Below are 15,948 nucleotides of genomic sequence, written 5' to 3' on the forward strand. Positions count from 1 at the left end.
TACTATTTGAATTTGTGGTACTTGCATAGAAGTTGTGTGACGTAAATTTTTCACTTATATGATAAGTTTGTTTGCAGCTGGGGCAGAGCATACTTGACGCGGGAGTTCTTTCACCTTTTGGGAGAAAAGATGGGCGACAAGGTAATGCTAATTGTTGCTGAACATGATGATAAAGTTGTCGCTGGAGCTCTTAATCTTATTGGAGGTGATACATTATATGGCCGCTTATGGGGATGCCTACCAGATGCCCATTTCCCCAATTTGCATTTTGAAGCTTGCTATTACCAGGTAATTCACACATCTTTGTACAATAATGTATACTGTATTAACTGAGAACTAATCTGTCATGGTAATACTGTTCCCAACTTTCATCGGGACATGCTTATTCGACCATTCTGCAAAAAGGTAGAGCTGTCTCAAATGATGGGATGGCCAGTTCATAAGAATCGATTTCCTGTAGAAGATTGACTTCAAAAGTCTCTTATATTTGTAGTGGACATATTATATCTGACTGTACTCTGAACAATGTGGAGACACATGTGGTTCTTATAGAATATTTATACGTTCAGGCAATCGAAGCGGCCATAGAACTAAACCTGAGTAAGGTGGAAGCTGGTGCCCAGGGAGAGCACAAGATCCAGCGTGGTTACCTCCCTGTTACAACTTACAGCTGCCACTACTTCTTAGAACCTGGTTTTGCGACAGCTATAGGAAATTTTCTTGTACATGAGACAGCTCAGGTATTCCACTTGAATACTCAATCAGTTACCAGAGATTATTCAAAATATATTCCCTTAAATGTCACTTAGCCATCTTTTTTTGACTAAACGCTTTTGAGATCTTGTGGGTTTCAGCTCAAGTCTACCCCAACTTGTTTCGGACTAAAGGCTTTGTTGTTGTGACTTAGCCATCTTTTTGTGTTTTCAATATATGCCTCCTATGGATTTGTAAACCGCTTTCCTAAATATATTGCATCCACAATTGCTGCTCAGCCATCTGCATGCATAGTATCTGCAATTACTTAGTGTTATGTCATCCGAAAGCCGAACTCATAGCAGAAGACTATTATTGCGTCCTTAATTGTGAAATGCAAACATGGTACCCTGTTTTCGATAGAACCATTCCAGTGTTATGGCTTTATGTTATGATGGCTGATAAGCCACTACTGTGCGGATTGATTGCTCTTAAGTTTGCACTGTGTAGAGCATGCATCACCATTAAACTCCCATGTAATTCTTCGGTGGACAGTTATGCATTCTGCTCCCTCTCTCACATTGAGCTTCAGCTTTTGGAGCTAATAAATGCCAAACAATAGCGGCTACTGCTCTTGGAAAGGAGTGTATGCTTTCCTGCACACTTAAAAAAGGTGTATGTGTTAATATAGTAACTAGAATTTAATGATAACACTTGTCTAAATATGCATTTTCCACATAAAAGAATACTGGTGCCGTGTATCGACCCTTCGACATTTCTTTTCTAAATTAATACTCGCGCGCAAAAGTAAAAACGAACTAGTAAATTTCGACTTTTCCATCTTAGAAATATATTAATCATTATAGACTACCTCCATTTCATGATGTCATGAGTAATTCTATGTTTTCTGACAAATAATACTTGTATACTTTTATCTCCATCTAGCATGTGTCCACTCTTTTGAATTTAGGGACAAATAGTAATAGAGAAAGCTGATTTTTATGCTGCTCCTTCATTTTATTAGAATCCTTCTATTTTCCAATAGGTGCTTATCCATCAGGTACTGTTGCTGACAATTCCAACTAATGTTTTCTTGTTTGCGTTGATATCAGGTTAAGCATGTCATCAATGTCCTGCATGAATCAGGTCCATACAAGGAAGACATATTGAAAGAATTTGCACCTCAACCAGATGGTGAAATGTAGAATGGCAGAAGGAACTTGCACCTATGCATACAACCATAAAATACAACAGTAGCAGTAGGAAGACGGGCAACCCATGCCGCAGGAGGCAATATTGTTATTTCAATGGCTTGGATCCTCACCCACCTTTGTACATTATTATTACTAGGCATGTAAATAGCAAACATTTATCTGGAATCATCCAATAGAAAGGTCCCATCTGAAAGCAAACATTCTATCGCGCAATTTCGCTGTCTGAACTACCGCATGAATGCAATTACACAATCCGGGAGTACAATACATAGACGGTATAGACCTGACCTTTGAGACCATACTAGGGTGTCTGCATCATCTTTTTCTTTTCTCATCAGAAGATCTGGTGCTACTTTTAAGTCAGCTTGTGCTGTTCTTTTCTCATGAGATCTGATGAACTATTGAAACAGGTGAGCAGTCGCCCTCAACCAAGTGAAAGGCGAAGAAAAGTTCCCTGGATGTCACATCAGTAGATCAGCCAAGATCCAAGCCAAAAGGGACATCAGATACTGCCTGCCTCATTGTGCGTTTTGTACAAGGATGGATACAAGGGGTTCTTCCTCGACTCACCAGCCCAACAAGGCCAAGAACCGACGCCCGCCCGGTTAGAATCTCAAAGCAAACGAATCTACTACCTAAAGCTCCATCCATGGTTGTTGAAACATGGAGGTTCACTGCTCACTCATAAGCTACGACACAAGAGCTACTCCTCCTTGCAGAGCTGCAGCATGTCACTGGACCGCGGCACCATCACCTCAGGTAGGAGAGGAAGCAGCCGTTGGACCATCTGTGCAGGAGCTCGCCGACGCACAGGATGGCGTAGACCAGCAGGATGAACTTGAAGAGGAACGGGAAGTAGTGCGAGAGCCCGGCGCTCGACGAGTGGAGGACCTGAAAGAAACACAACAGCAAGCGAAGATGATGATGAGTCCTGGAACATCAGACGGCTAGACGACGGTGCGGTAATAAGATGGAGGTCGGGGTGGTGACGTGCCATGGCAATATCGGTGAGGTGTGCTCGCCGTCGCAGCGACGACGACGTGCCATCGACAGCAGCTATATGGTCCGCGCTCTTGCTCACAGTGCTGCATGGAGGGTCCTTGGGTTTCGCGTACGAGCAGCTCCTCAGGCGCGGCACATCCTTGCTCTGAAGAGGCTTGACGATGTAATCTTCAGCACCAGCCTTGAGGCATCTGTCCCCAGCAAAAAGTTAAGGCGGTTACTATCAGGTATCAGCTGCAGGATTCTGTATAGTACAATCAACAGGTTACAAAGACACAATGAATGCACTGAGAAAAGCAGAGATCTCCATGGGATGTTCAAAATTCACTGATACTTGATACATAATGGGAGGAGCAAGGACAGGCAGCATAATGAACTGACTGCAGCGTATTTACTGAAGCAGCAAGCACTGTGGCTACGAATCCATGTTATTAACTGAGCTTTAGACCCATGATGTACTGTCTGCCTACTGTCGCAGCAAAGGCAACCTTTTTTGCCCCCACCCCCATTGCTTCATCGACTTTGAACAAAAATGGATGCTCGAGTGAAGGAAAGGGGAAACAAAATCGAGGCTCACCTGCTGATCCTCTGGGGCTCGTTCTCCGACGACATGACGACCACCGGGATAGGCTTGAGAGGACTCATGGCCTGAAAACGTCCATGGAAATTAGTAATGAAATCTGGGTGCATTGGACATCTTCTTTCATATCACAAATGTGAAGAAAAAATGGGCACGTATGCAGTGAGATGTGCACCTTGATGGCCTTGAGGAGGTCGTAACCGGTCATCTCAGGCATGCAATAGTCAGTGAGCACCATGTCGACGGCCTGCTCCTGCAGACAAACACCACAAGTGAAAGAAAACAATCAGTACTACTAGCAGATTATTATTTACCCTGCTAATCCAAGCAACACCTTTCTCCAACCGTGCCTTAAACTAGTGCTCTCATGTCCTGTGGCTACCAGACAGCCTCGGCAGGCCGCTGTAAGACGGCGAGTTTTTATCCGTTTCCCCCCCATAAAAAAGCGGCGGCCTTTTCTGGCTCTCGTCCTCCCCTCAAGAACACAAAACCCTCACGCGCATGCGCATGCGCGAACCCGCCCCTCCCCCCGTACGGTACGGCGGCCCACCGACAAGTGGCGCGCCGCCATGGTGCCAATGGATAGCCAAAGTGGGAAAATAAAAGAAAATAAGAAGCAAGTCCTGCTTTGCAGCTGGTGAAGTACTGAATGCGAGGCGATGTGCCATGGACAGGGCGGATGGAATTTGTTGGTTACCTTGCCGTCCTTGAGCCCCAGGAACTCCATGGCCTTCTTGGCGCTGTCCACGGCGATGACTGCATGACGTTGTTAAGATTTTAGTACAGAGCAACCGTGGCAGCAATGGGGAAGGAAATGAAGATTAATTATGGGGCGATGACGATCGATTATGCTCTCTATCTGCAGTTTGCAGTGCACACATGCTGTTCAAGAGAACGCACGCGCATGGGCCGAGCAAATTAACAGAGCAAAAGCATGGGCGGCAGAGGAAAATTGAATAGCCGCGCCATTGAAGAGAATTCAATCTAAAGAAGGCATGGAAGGGAAGGAAGGGAGCTGACCGTGGAAGGAGCCGGCGAAGGTGTTGCTGCCGAGCACCAGCTCCACCACCTTCCTGTCGACCGGGGAGTCGTCCACCAGCAGCACCCTCGTCACCCCCTCCACGCCTCCTCCTTCCATCTCCCTCTCCTCTCCTCTCCTCTCCTCTCCTCTCCTCTCTACCAGACAAACTCCAGCAGCAGCAGCAGGTCCTCGGCCCTCCTACTAGTGGTAAGAAAGATACTAGATGGAATTATGATTGCGAGTGCGAGGCGTTGCACCGGAGTGAGATGAGGTGAGGTGAGGTGAGGTCAGAGGCGGCACCGAGAATGGGCTTTTAAGCAGCCGGGCGGGAGGTGGGAGGGAGTACGAGCATTTGATTTGATGACCCGGCGCACCTGCAGGCCAGTGATGAAGCCTCCTCCTCCTCCCCTCCCCTCCCCTCCTCTTCTTGGGGGTGACCGCGAGCGTGGGAGAGAGGGAGAGAGAGGAGGAGTAGTGGGCCCGGGCCGCGCGCGCGCGGGGCCCGCCGGCGGTGGCCAGCTCGTGGGGCACGGGAAATGCTTTCTTTCCCCTCCCCCTCCTCTAGATTTTGCTGTCGGGGAATCTCTCCACCCCCTCCCCTCCCCTTTTCTCCCTTTTCCCCGGCCCGTTCGACACCACCAGAGAATCGCCACCGGCGGTACGACGGCGATCCGCGCGTCGTGGCGCCACGCGTTGCATCACACCATATCATACCATCGGCCAGCAAAACCATTCTCGTTATCTTAGCGTTGGTGATTATTATGTTCGCTCGTAGTACTAATTGAAAACCATTTGACCCGCGCGGGGTCCGATCGCGGGCATGATCGCGCCACGGCGCCGAGGGGCTAAACAAAGTCAGCACGTGGATTCGGCGCGGGATACGTCCCAACCGTTTCCTGCCTTGTTTTTTGCTTTTCCTTATTATCATGGCGCTGGCTGGAGATGTTTATTCGCATGTCTGTGCCAACTAAATCATGCTCTCGTGGATGCGTATCCTGCGGATTATGTATATATATGTTTCTGCTGCTTCAGTGCTGGCCGCGGATATGATGATGGTATGGTGTGCACATGCTAGTGGTGATATATGCATATAACCAGATAAGACACTGCATCTTTGCTTTGCTCAGCCTGTCTGTATCCAGCTAAATATATAGCAAGTGGATCAAGTATGGATCATTCGCAGCAACAACAACAGTTAGCTGCAGGCTAGGCATCCCATAATCGATTCTTTGACTTTGAGGTGAATTTCAAGAGAACTTCCAGCAGCTAGCGGGATTTACTACAGACAAGTAGAGATGGCAATCTATTTACATGAAGAAACTTCCTCGCTTGATCCATAATCGTTCGCTATTAGCAAAATGGATAAAACACAATAGGTATTTCGTCACCTCCAAATGATTACATCAGCATACATGTGTCTTCGTTGCTCCGGGTTTCTCACATCAAAACCATTTGCTTCAAATGGGCGATTAGGGTTGTGGGCTTGAGCCAGTGCTGCTACTCTGGGCAGCTCCCCTGATGAGAGTGCGCCAAGGTTAGCTACATGGGGCGGACCTGAAGAGGGGGTTGTGGAAGATCCTTGGCTCCTGCTTCTGATATCTATGAATGACATGCATGTCAAGGGAGAGGGTCGTGGAAATAAGCAGAGGGAATGGTGGTGCCCGAAGAGATCTTGACAATGTTGAAGGTGGTTTTACCCAGGTTTAGGCCCCCCGATGCGTAATAACCCTATGTTGTGCCTACCTATCTTTACTAATCAATGAGGGAGATTAAAATGGTGTTTTACTATTTATTGAGTTAGTTACAGATATGAGGCTCGTGCGTGGTCTTAAGCTTTTGGCGGGGCTCCGTCTAGCCCTTATATAGGTAAACGACGACAAGTAGTTTGGTAGCTATCTTTGGTAGAAATAAGACTGCAGTTTCAAGTGGAAAACATATTGAAACAAAAAAAAATCGTATCGACATGTGAGAAAAAAAATCATCTTGTAGTTGTATACCACTTCAGCCCAAGGCATATACACTTTTGGTCTAATGTAGTCCTATCCAACAAAAACTTAACTCTCTCCCAATTTGTGACCCTCGTCTCTCTCACTACACGCCTCCCGGGCTCCCATTCCCATCTTCCACGCCTCCTTGCATCTACTTTGGAGCGGTTTGATTGTGTTTGTCTCTATGGTTCAAGGTTTTTTGAGTTTCAGGAAACTTTCTCTTTTTATATCCAGGTCGACATTGCATTTGCTCCGAAATAGTTTTTGAATATATCTACTTTGGTATTCATTTTCAGGATTTCCCGTGTTTGTTTCTCCTTCCGTTTAAAGATGCGGAAACAAATGTGGTGCACTTGGCTATGTCAAGTGCATCATCTGAGTCTTGACCCAATTCACTTGAAGCCGTGGTGGGTGGTGTTGACATGAAGGCTCGGATCTGGCTTAAGTTTTTGAGATTGATTGTTTCTCATTTAAAATCTTCTTCCAAAAGTCAGACTCATTAATATTTTCAAAAGAAGATAGGAGTATAGTCATTTGACAAGGGCCAGAAGTGTCAATTTTCACATAAACACCGGTGTTAGGAGTAGGTTTGAACGTTGGCGTGGTGGAGGGGCATCCTCCCCATGGACCTCGAATGACGAGGCCGACTTCTACAGGGTGTGCTACTGCTACTAGTTCAGGTCAGAGGAAGATTTTCCGACATGACTAGGCAGACAGGCTCCTTCGTAGCTGCGCCGAATCCCGCGGAGGCGACCTCCCGGACTGCGACGGAAGCAGCCTAGCCGCACCCAACACGCACGCATGAGATCTCTCTCTCTCCCCGGCTGGTCTAAGATTGACTGGCGTCCGTAATAAAGTAGCACCACCGTGCACGTACGCGCCCCGCAGATCGCTTCCAGCACGCAATAAAACGTTGGCAGACAGCGTATACGTGACGATCTGACCTGAGCTGAGCTAGCGTATCCCGGACCCGATCCTCGTGTCATGTATGGCATGGGCGCTGTACCTGTACGTACGCGCCTGCCTGCTCTCCCCAGGCCAGCACCGTATCCGGACGCAGGCGGCGGGAATGGATTGATCCAGCGACCCGCATCAAATGGCCGGCCGTGGCTTCGGGGCGTGGGCTGTGGCGTGTTGGCGACATGCGCATGTCGGCTTCCCAGAGGTCGGAATAACCCGTAGCCCTACGAGACCGGCCTCTTGGTTGGGCGGATCTACGCTGCTGGGCTCTGTGTCTGTAGGCTGTAGCACTCGCACTGGACTGAGCGCGGGCAGAGCAAATCTGCCTCTGATGCATGGTTGTCTTAAATGAGAGCGCAGAGGGAGGGAGGGAGAAGATCCACTGGCGAGGTGGCATCATGGCATAGCAGGGCTGCTCATTCATTCATTCATTTTTTGACGCAGACATTCTTTAACTGCCGTGCGTGGGAAGCTGGGAACGTGTCGCGCCTTTTGCCCGATCGCCGTCTCTGTCCCGCGAAGATCGGCCGTGGGCCACCGAGCATTCAACCATAATATCCGCCCTCTGATCTCTCTCTGAGATCTTATGGGTGAACGTGTGGGTTTTGGGAGCATCTGTTTGGCGACTGATTTGAACCTCCTTAAAGAAATCGGCACCGATGAGCCCAAACTTCGAGCCCACATATGTTAATCTTCATTCAGGGGTCTATATGTTGCATAGGAGAGGAAACATAAGAAGGCAATATTTAGAGTAATCCTAGCAAAGTCGTCGTATCAAGCCAATCTTAGATCATCTACAGCCGGACTTTGCAAATTCAGCCCCTCAAACGCCCGTGAACACGTCCGGACGTGTTCGCGGACACTGACCGGGCACGCCCCAAATCACGCCGTTCACATCCGTGCCTCTCATATCCGAACTCCTATATGCATACTATAGCATGCAACGTTGACCAAACTACGTAGATCATCTCCGGACATAAAAATTGCACAATAGTTCTCCAAAAAATCCATCAAAGTTCACACAAACGACAAACAACTATATACTACATCTAAAACTTGAAACTAAAATCAATTTCACCACTTCTGGGCCGGCCCTTTCCCCTTCTAGTCGCCGTCGTAGTTGTACCCGTCGTCAGCTGGTGGAGGAGCGTCCGATTCGTCGGAGCAGGAGCCGTCGTCAGAGGAGGAGGAGGAGTCGACGATGACGAGGCCCTTGAGGCGCTGGACGGCCTGGTCCTGCTGCCCCTTGAGCTTGGCCAACCAAGCCGCCTCCTTCGTCTTCTCCAACACCTCCCGCTAGGATTGCTCGATGGCAAGTCGAAGAGCCTTGGCGTTCTCCCGGTGGAGACGTCGAGCGTTCATCTCCATCGTCGTAAGCGACCGATGTCGGTGTCAAAATCGGCGGATCTCGGGTAGGGGGTCCCGAACTGTGCGTCTGAGGATCGATGGTAACAGGAGACAGGGGACACGATGTTTACCCAGGTTCGGGTCCTTTTGATGGAGGTAATACCCTACTTCCTGCTTGATTGACTTTGATGAATATAGGGGTTACACGAGTTGATCTACCTCGAGATCGTAATGGCTAAACCCTAGGTGTCTAGCCTGCATGATTATGATTGCCTCTACAGACTAAACCCTCCGATTTATATAGACGCCGAAGGGACCTAGGGTTGTACATAGTCGGTTTACAAAGAAAGGAAACTACACATCCGATCGCCAAACTTGCCGTCTACGCAAAGGATAGTCCCATCCAGACACGGGGGAAGGCCTTCTATCTTGTATCTTCACGGCCCATCAGTCCGGCCCATGCCACACAGCCCGACCATCCGAGGACCCCTTAATCCAAGACTCCCTCAGTAGCCCCCGAACTTGCCTTCAAATGATGATGTAGTATCCGACTTTATGTCTTCGACTTTGCAAGGCGGGTTCTCCATTATACTTCGGATTGATGATAGTTCAGCTCCATATTTTAAATGTCATATCGATTCATTGCCGTCGTCGCCTCGGCTTCCACGTGTCAAACGAATGCGAACGGTCTAGGTACCTTTTACAAATAACCCCTTGACCATGCAGGGATGGAGTCTATTTAAGGAGATTAGATCTCAGATGCCATTCCACACCACGCGGAAATCCTTAGAACTTGCCATAGGAAATCGCCCAAACATGGCCGGCGCTCCTAGCTCCTCTTCACGCCCCCATGCCCTTCAAAAAGGCGACTGGGAAAGCTGCTCCGTATCCCGCGCCCATCTGAGTGAACTTCAGACGCATGGATATCTTCCTCCTGCGGATCTAGTCTCCGTTCGGGCTGGATTAACATCCTTCAATGGCGAAGCCTTGGCGGAGAATTTCCCCAATCCTTCTAAAGAGGAGCGGATGTGTTTCATTTCCTTCCTTCTAAGAGGCATAGGATTCCCTATCCACCCTTTCCTTAGAGGTCTTCTGGAGTATTATGGCCTCCAACTCCACAATCTGATGCCAGGCTCCATCCTGCACATCGTGAGTTTCGTTGCTCTCTGTGAGCTATTCCTAGGCTGTGAGGCCCATTTTGAGTTATGGCGGAAATTTTTCTGCCTCGTCCCCCGCTCCCAAAAGGGATCTATATTCGAGGTGGGCGGCGCCGAAGTATGGCGCATAGCCGGGACAGGATACTTTTCTGGCACTCCGAAGAAGGCATCCAAAGAGTGGCCCTCGGAATGGTTTATATTGAAGACGTCATTCTTCCGGACCCAATTCGGTGCGGACTTCCCGAATTCTCCAGTGCTCCTTTAAAGAAACGCGCCAGCTGGCGTCCCCGAAGCCCCGAGGAAGAAGACATTAGAGAGGTCGCGAGATTAGCCATCAAGATCAGAGTGCTTGCCAAACTCCGGGTTGTCCATAATTGAGGTAATAGCGATTTCAATAACGCGATGCGTTTAGCCGCTCCAATCGAGAGGTTTTCCCATGTGGAATTATAATGGGGAGGACGATACCTCCTGTTGTCTACGCAAGGGTCCAGACAATTTTGCCGCCCTGGCCACCATCTTAGCCGATCTTTACAAAGGGGAGAAGGAAGACTTCACTCGCTTGAAATGTCGGGAAGGTTTTTCCATGTATAACCCCATCGACTGGGTGAGTTTAATTATTAGCCTTACTCAATCTTTTTTCAGAGTCATGCTAGTCGAATTTAATCCGGCTACTTTTAATAGGAATGAAGAAAGGTCGTCGAGGGGGTCTACAGCCCCGCTCCGCAGCCAGAGGACCATATTCGAGACCTGGACCCCGGATATGAAGAAGATCCGGATATATTCATATAACTTAAGGAGGGGGTCTTTTATCTGGCGAGCTACGATGGCACGAAAGTGGTCATTATAGTCGATTACCCCGGCCTTATCCCCTCCTCTCATGTAAGTACCCAGGAGACGTGTCCTTCAAAAGAGTTTTCTCATCGTGCCTCACGCACCATACTGTCTCATGATCCAAAGGGGCGGCGCTCATCTCGCCGAGCTGTATCAAAGGCGTCATCCAAGAAGGCAACTGCTACCTCTTGAGCACTGCGTTGGTTTTCCCTTGAAAAGGAAAGGGTGATGCAGCAAAGTAGCGTAAGTATTTCCCTCAGTTTTTTGAGAACCAAGGTATCAATCCAGTAGGAGACTACGCGCAAGTCCCTCATACCTACACAGACAAATAAGAACCTCGCAACCAACGCGATAAATGGGTTGTCAATCCCTTCACGGTCACTTACGAGAGTGAGATCTGCTAGAGATAATAATAGTAAGATAAATATTTTTGGTATTTTTATGATATAGATTGAAAATAAAGATAGCAAAATAAACGACGATAGAAATAACTTGTTGACGGGAGATTAATATAATAAAGAATAGACCCGAGGGTCATAGGTTTCACTAGTGGCTTCTCTCAAGATAGCATAAGTATTACGGTGGGTGAACAAATTACTGTCGAGCAATTGATAGAAAAGTGAATAATTATGAGAATATCTAGGCATGATCATGTATATAGGCATCACGTCCGCGACAAGTAGACCGAAACGAATTTGCATCTACTACTATTACTCCACACATCGACCGCTATCCAGCATGCATCTAGAGTATTAAGTTCATAAGAACAGAGTAATGCATTAGGCAAGATGACATGATGTAGAGGGATAGTGTAACACCCACGATGCGGCTATATCTCCCACGTGTCGGAGCACGACTTAGAGACATAACCGCATTGTAGGCAATGTCGCAAGAGAGGTAATCTTCACACAACCCATGTAATGAATAAGGAAAGGGATACATAGTTGGCTTACAATCGCCACTTCACACAAAACATGAATATAACATTACATCAACCAGATACAAACAAGGTCCGACTACGGAACCAAAATAAAAGAAGACTACCCCTAATGCTACAGATCCCCGATCGCCCCAACTGGGCTCCACTACTGATCAACTGGAAACGAAACAACACAATGAACAAGATCTTCATCGAGCTCCTCCTTGAGCTCGGTTTCATCACCTGCACGATATCATCGGCACCTGCAAACTGGTTTTGGAAGTATCTGTGAGTCACAGGGACTCAGCAATCTCACACCCTCGCGATCAAGACTATTTAAGCTTATGGGTAGGAAAAGGTAGTGAGGTGGAGCTGCAGCAAGCACTAGCATATATGTTGGCTAACTTACGCAAATGAGAGCGAGAAGAGAAGGCAAAGACACAACGATAAACTATGATCAAGAAGTGATCCAAGACTACTTACGGCAATCATAACTCCAACACCGTGTTCACTTCCCGGACTCCGCCGGAAAGAGACCATCACGGCTACACACGCGGTTGATGCATTTGAATTAAGATAAGTTTCAGGTTTTCTACAACCGGACATTAACAAATTCCCATCTGCCCATAACAATGGGCACGACTTTCGAAAGTTCAAATCCCTGCAGGGGTGTCCCAACTTAGCCCATCACAAGCTCTCACAGTCAACGAAGGATATTCCTTCTCCCAGGAAGACCCGATCAGGCTCGGAATCCCGGTTACAAGACATTTCGACAATGGTAAAACAAGACTAGCAAAGCCGCCCGGATGTGCCGACAAATCCCGATAGGAGCTGCACATATCTCATTCTCAGGGCACACCGGATGAGCAATCCATACAACTAAAACCAACCCTCAAGTTTCCCCAAGGTGGCGCTGCAAGGGGCTCTAGTTTGGACCAACACTCAGAGGAGCACTGGCCCGGGGGGGGGGGGGTTAAATAAAGATGACCCTCGGGCTGGCCGACCCGAGGGAAAAAGGGCTAGGTGGCAAATGGTAAAACCAAGGTTGGGCCTTGCTGGAGGAGTTTTATTCAAGGCGAACTGTCAAGGGGTTTCCATTATAACCCAACCGTGTAAGGAACGCAAAATCAAGGAACATAACACCGGTATGACGGAAACTAGGGCGACAAGAGTGGAACAAAACACCAGGCATAAGGCCGAGCCTTCCACCCTTTACCAAGTATATAGATGCATTAATTAAATAAAAGATATTGTGATATCCCAACAAATATCCATGTTCCAACATGGAACAAACTTCAATCTTCACCTGCAACTAGCAACGCTATAAGAGGGGCTGAGCAAAGCGGTAACATAGCCAAACAACGGTTTGCTAGGACAAGGTGGGTTAGAGGCTTGGCTTAACAACTTGGGAGGCACGATAAGCAAGTGGTAGGTATCGTAGTATAGGCATTGCAATAGAGCGAGCAACTAGCAAGCAAAGATAGAAGTGATTTCGAGGGTATGGTCATCTTGCCTGCAAAGTTCTCCGAGTTGACGTTAGCTTGATCCTCGTAAGCGTACTCAACGGGCTCCTCGACCACGTACTCGTCTCCCGGCTCTACCCAAGCAAGAACAACAAGCAAAGGGAGACACAATCAACCACGTGCAAGGCACAAGCAACATGATGCAAAACAAGGCATGATATGCGGGATGCGATATGCGATGCATATGCATGATTCAGAAAGGAATGATTGAATCTGGACTCAACTTGGAAAACCAAGAGTGCCACTGGAAAGAGAAGTTGATTTCGGTCGAAATCGATATAAAGATCATCAGAATCGGATGCACGGTTTGGAAATGACAAGCAAAACAAATATGGCACCGGTCTGCGATTAACAGCACGAGGCCATCTAAATGCATCAAGAACAACAAGCTACAACACTCTAACATGTCAACAAAATACATGGCAGGGATCCACTCAAGATGCTTGACAAAAGATGAACACTGAGCTATGGCTAAATCACTCAATAGCAGGTTCCAGCAAGCATGGCAAAAGTGCAAAAGATTACAGGTTACAGACTTGGTGAAAATAACAAGTCAGGAATTTAACATCAGGAAGCAATGTATAGAGCAAGGTAACTACATGTTACAGGAACATATCATGGGAAAGCAAGGCATGGCATGAAGCTACTCAAAGCATACAACAAAAATCCCTTACTGACCATAAGCCAAAAGGGATCAGAAAATACAATGGCAACCATGTGAACATAGCAATTATCGTTAACAGATTCAGACTTAGAAAAAACTGGAAGATGGCAAAACAAATATTAAGTAGGCATGTTTACGAGCTCGATGCACTCACTACAAGGCATTGCATGACAATCTAAGCATACACCCAGCAAGTAGATATGGCATAGAAGCTAAACATGGCAAGAACAACAACATAGCATGTACGGATCAACTACAACAAGCTCGGCAAAAAATGCTTAACATGTAAACATTCTGCCAGGAACATTTTATAGCAAAAGTAGAGCTCGATTGACTCAAGCTAGGGTCCTCCATATATGAAAACAAAGACATGGATGGATAGAGCACCACAATATCTACAAAACATCCTTACCGATCATGCTCAAAAGAGACACGGATCACTCGGTAGCAACATGAACACATGGCATAAAAATATAAACAGGGCAATGACTTAGTATATTTCTAAGTCCCTAAAATTAGCAACATTGAGAGGGCTACTTTGCATGCTTGTGCTAGTCACCACAGAGATCACAAAAATACATGGCATACACCCCTGTAAAGATGGCATGGCATACTTCAAAACTCATGTAGAGCTCAAGTTCATAGGAGGCACACATCAATCATGGCAAAAATGACAAATGTCCAAATACTGATATGAAACTGAAACTAACAGAAACTAGCACTCTTCCAACAACATTTAGGTCATCAAGATGAGCTCAAATGAACATGATGCAATGAGATGAAATGAAGTACTCGTCGAGAAGGAAATAACTAAGTATTGGAAGATTAATATGATGAAGATAGACTCGGCGACCATAGGTTTCACTAGTGGTTTCTCTCAAGAGCATAAGTATTCTACGGTGGGTGAACGAATTACTGTTGAGCAATTGACAGAATTGAGCATAGCTATGAGAATATCTAGGTATGATCATGTATATAGGCATCATGTCCGAGACAAGTAGACCGACTCCTGCCTGCATCTACTACTATTACTCCACTCATCGACCGCTATCCAACATGCATCTAGAGTATTAAGTTAATGAAAACAGAGTAACACCTTAAGCAAGATGACATGATGTAGAGGGATAAACTCATGCAATATGATGAAAACCCCATCTTGTTATCCTCGATGGCAACAATACAATACGTGCCTTGCTGCCCCTACTGTCACTGGGAAAGGACGCCGCAAGATTGAACCCAAAGCTAAGCACTTCTCCCATTGCAAGAAAGATCAATCTAGTAGGCCAAAACCAAACTGATAATTCGAAGAGACTTGCAAAGATAAGCAATCATACATAAGAGAATTCAGAGAAGATTCAAATATTGTTCATAGATAGACTTGATCATAAACCCATAATTCATCGGTCTCAACAAACACACCGCAAAAAGAAGATTACATCGAATAGATCTCCACAAGAGAGGGGGAGAACATTGTATTGAGATCCAAAAAGAGAGAAGAAGCCATCTAGCTAATAACTATGGACCCGTAGGTCTGAGGTGAACTACTCACACTTCATTGGAGGGGCTATGGTGATGATGTAGAAGCCCCCCGTGATGGATACCCCCTCCGGCGGAGCTTCGAAACAGGCCCCGAGATGGGATCTCATGGATACAGAAAGTTGCGGCGGTGGAATTAGGGTTTTGGCTGAGTATCTGATCGTTTGGGGGGATGTAGGTATATATAGGAGGAATGAGCACGTCGGTGGAGCAACAGGGGGCCCACGAGGGTGGAGGGCGCGCCTGGGGGGTAGGCGCGCCCCCCTACCTCGTGGCCTCCTCCTTTGTGTCTTGACGTAGGGTCCAAGTCTCCTGGATCATGTTCGGTGAGAAAATCACGTTCCCGAAGGTTTCATTCCGTTTGGACTCCGTTTGATATTCCTTTTCTTCGAAACCCTAAAATAGGCGAAAAACAACAATTCTGGGCTGGGCCTCCGGTTAATAGGTTAGTCCCAAAAATAATATAAAAGTGGATAATAAAGCCCAATAATGTCCAAAATAGTAGATAATATA

General features: G+C 47.0%; 2 protein-coding genes across 2 annotated transcripts in view; one reads left to right on the forward strand and one right to left on the reverse strand.

Annotated features, from left to right (window-relative positions):
* Positions 1 to 2,120, forward strand: part of LOC119355233 — a 14,765-nt gene extending 12,645 nt beyond the window's left edge. The window contains exons 10-12 of the mRNA XM_037622019.1: positions 78 to 288; positions 570 to 740; positions 1,806 to 2,120. Of these exons, the coding sequence (XP_037477916.1) occupies positions 78 to 288; positions 570 to 740; positions 1,806 to 1,898 (475 nt within the window). The 3' untranslated portion in view covers positions 1,899 to 2,120. The remainder of the gene's footprint in view (positions 1 to 77; positions 289 to 569; positions 741 to 1,805) is intronic.
* A 257-nt stretch (positions 2,121 to 2,377) lies between these two features.
* Positions 2,378 to 4,952, reverse strand: LOC119355234 (two-component response regulator ORR1-like). The gene is made up of 6 exons (XM_037622020.1): positions 4,510 to 4,952; positions 4,187 to 4,245; positions 3,665 to 3,742; positions 3,487 to 3,557; positions 2,902 to 3,100; positions 2,378 to 2,798 (listed from the first exon to the last, which is right to left on the reverse strand). The coding sequence occupies exons 1-6, from the start codon at positions 4,625 to 4,627 to the stop codon at positions 2,658 to 2,660; spliced, it is 666 nt and encodes a 221-aa protein (XP_037477917.1). The 5' UTR covers positions 4,628 to 4,952; the 3' UTR covers positions 2,378 to 2,657.
* Positions 4,953 to 15,948: the final 10,996 nt, after the last annotated feature.

The sequence above is a fragment of the Triticum dicoccoides genome, chromosome 2A (genome assembly GCF_002162155.2).
Source record: "Triticum dicoccoides isolate Atlit2015 ecotype Zavitan chromosome 2A, WEW_v2.0, whole genome shotgun sequence".
NCBI lineage: Eukaryota > Viridiplantae > Streptophyta > Magnoliopsida > Poales > Poaceae > Triticum > Triticum dicoccoides.

Coding starts and splice junctions, on each gene's coding strand:
- LOC119355234 (XM_037622020.1), bottom strand. CDS start 4,627: ATGGAAGGAGGAGGCGTGGAGGGGGTGACGAGGGTGCTGCTGGTGGAC. Junction 3,558..3,664: donor ACCTCCTCAAGGCCATCAAG/GTGCACATCTCA, acceptor GGACGTTTTCAG/GCCATGAGTCCTCTCAAGCC. Junction 3,101..3,486: donor GAGCCCCAGAGGATCAGCAG/GTGAGCCTCGAT, acceptor TGCTGGGGACAG/ATGCCTCAAGGCTGGTGCTG.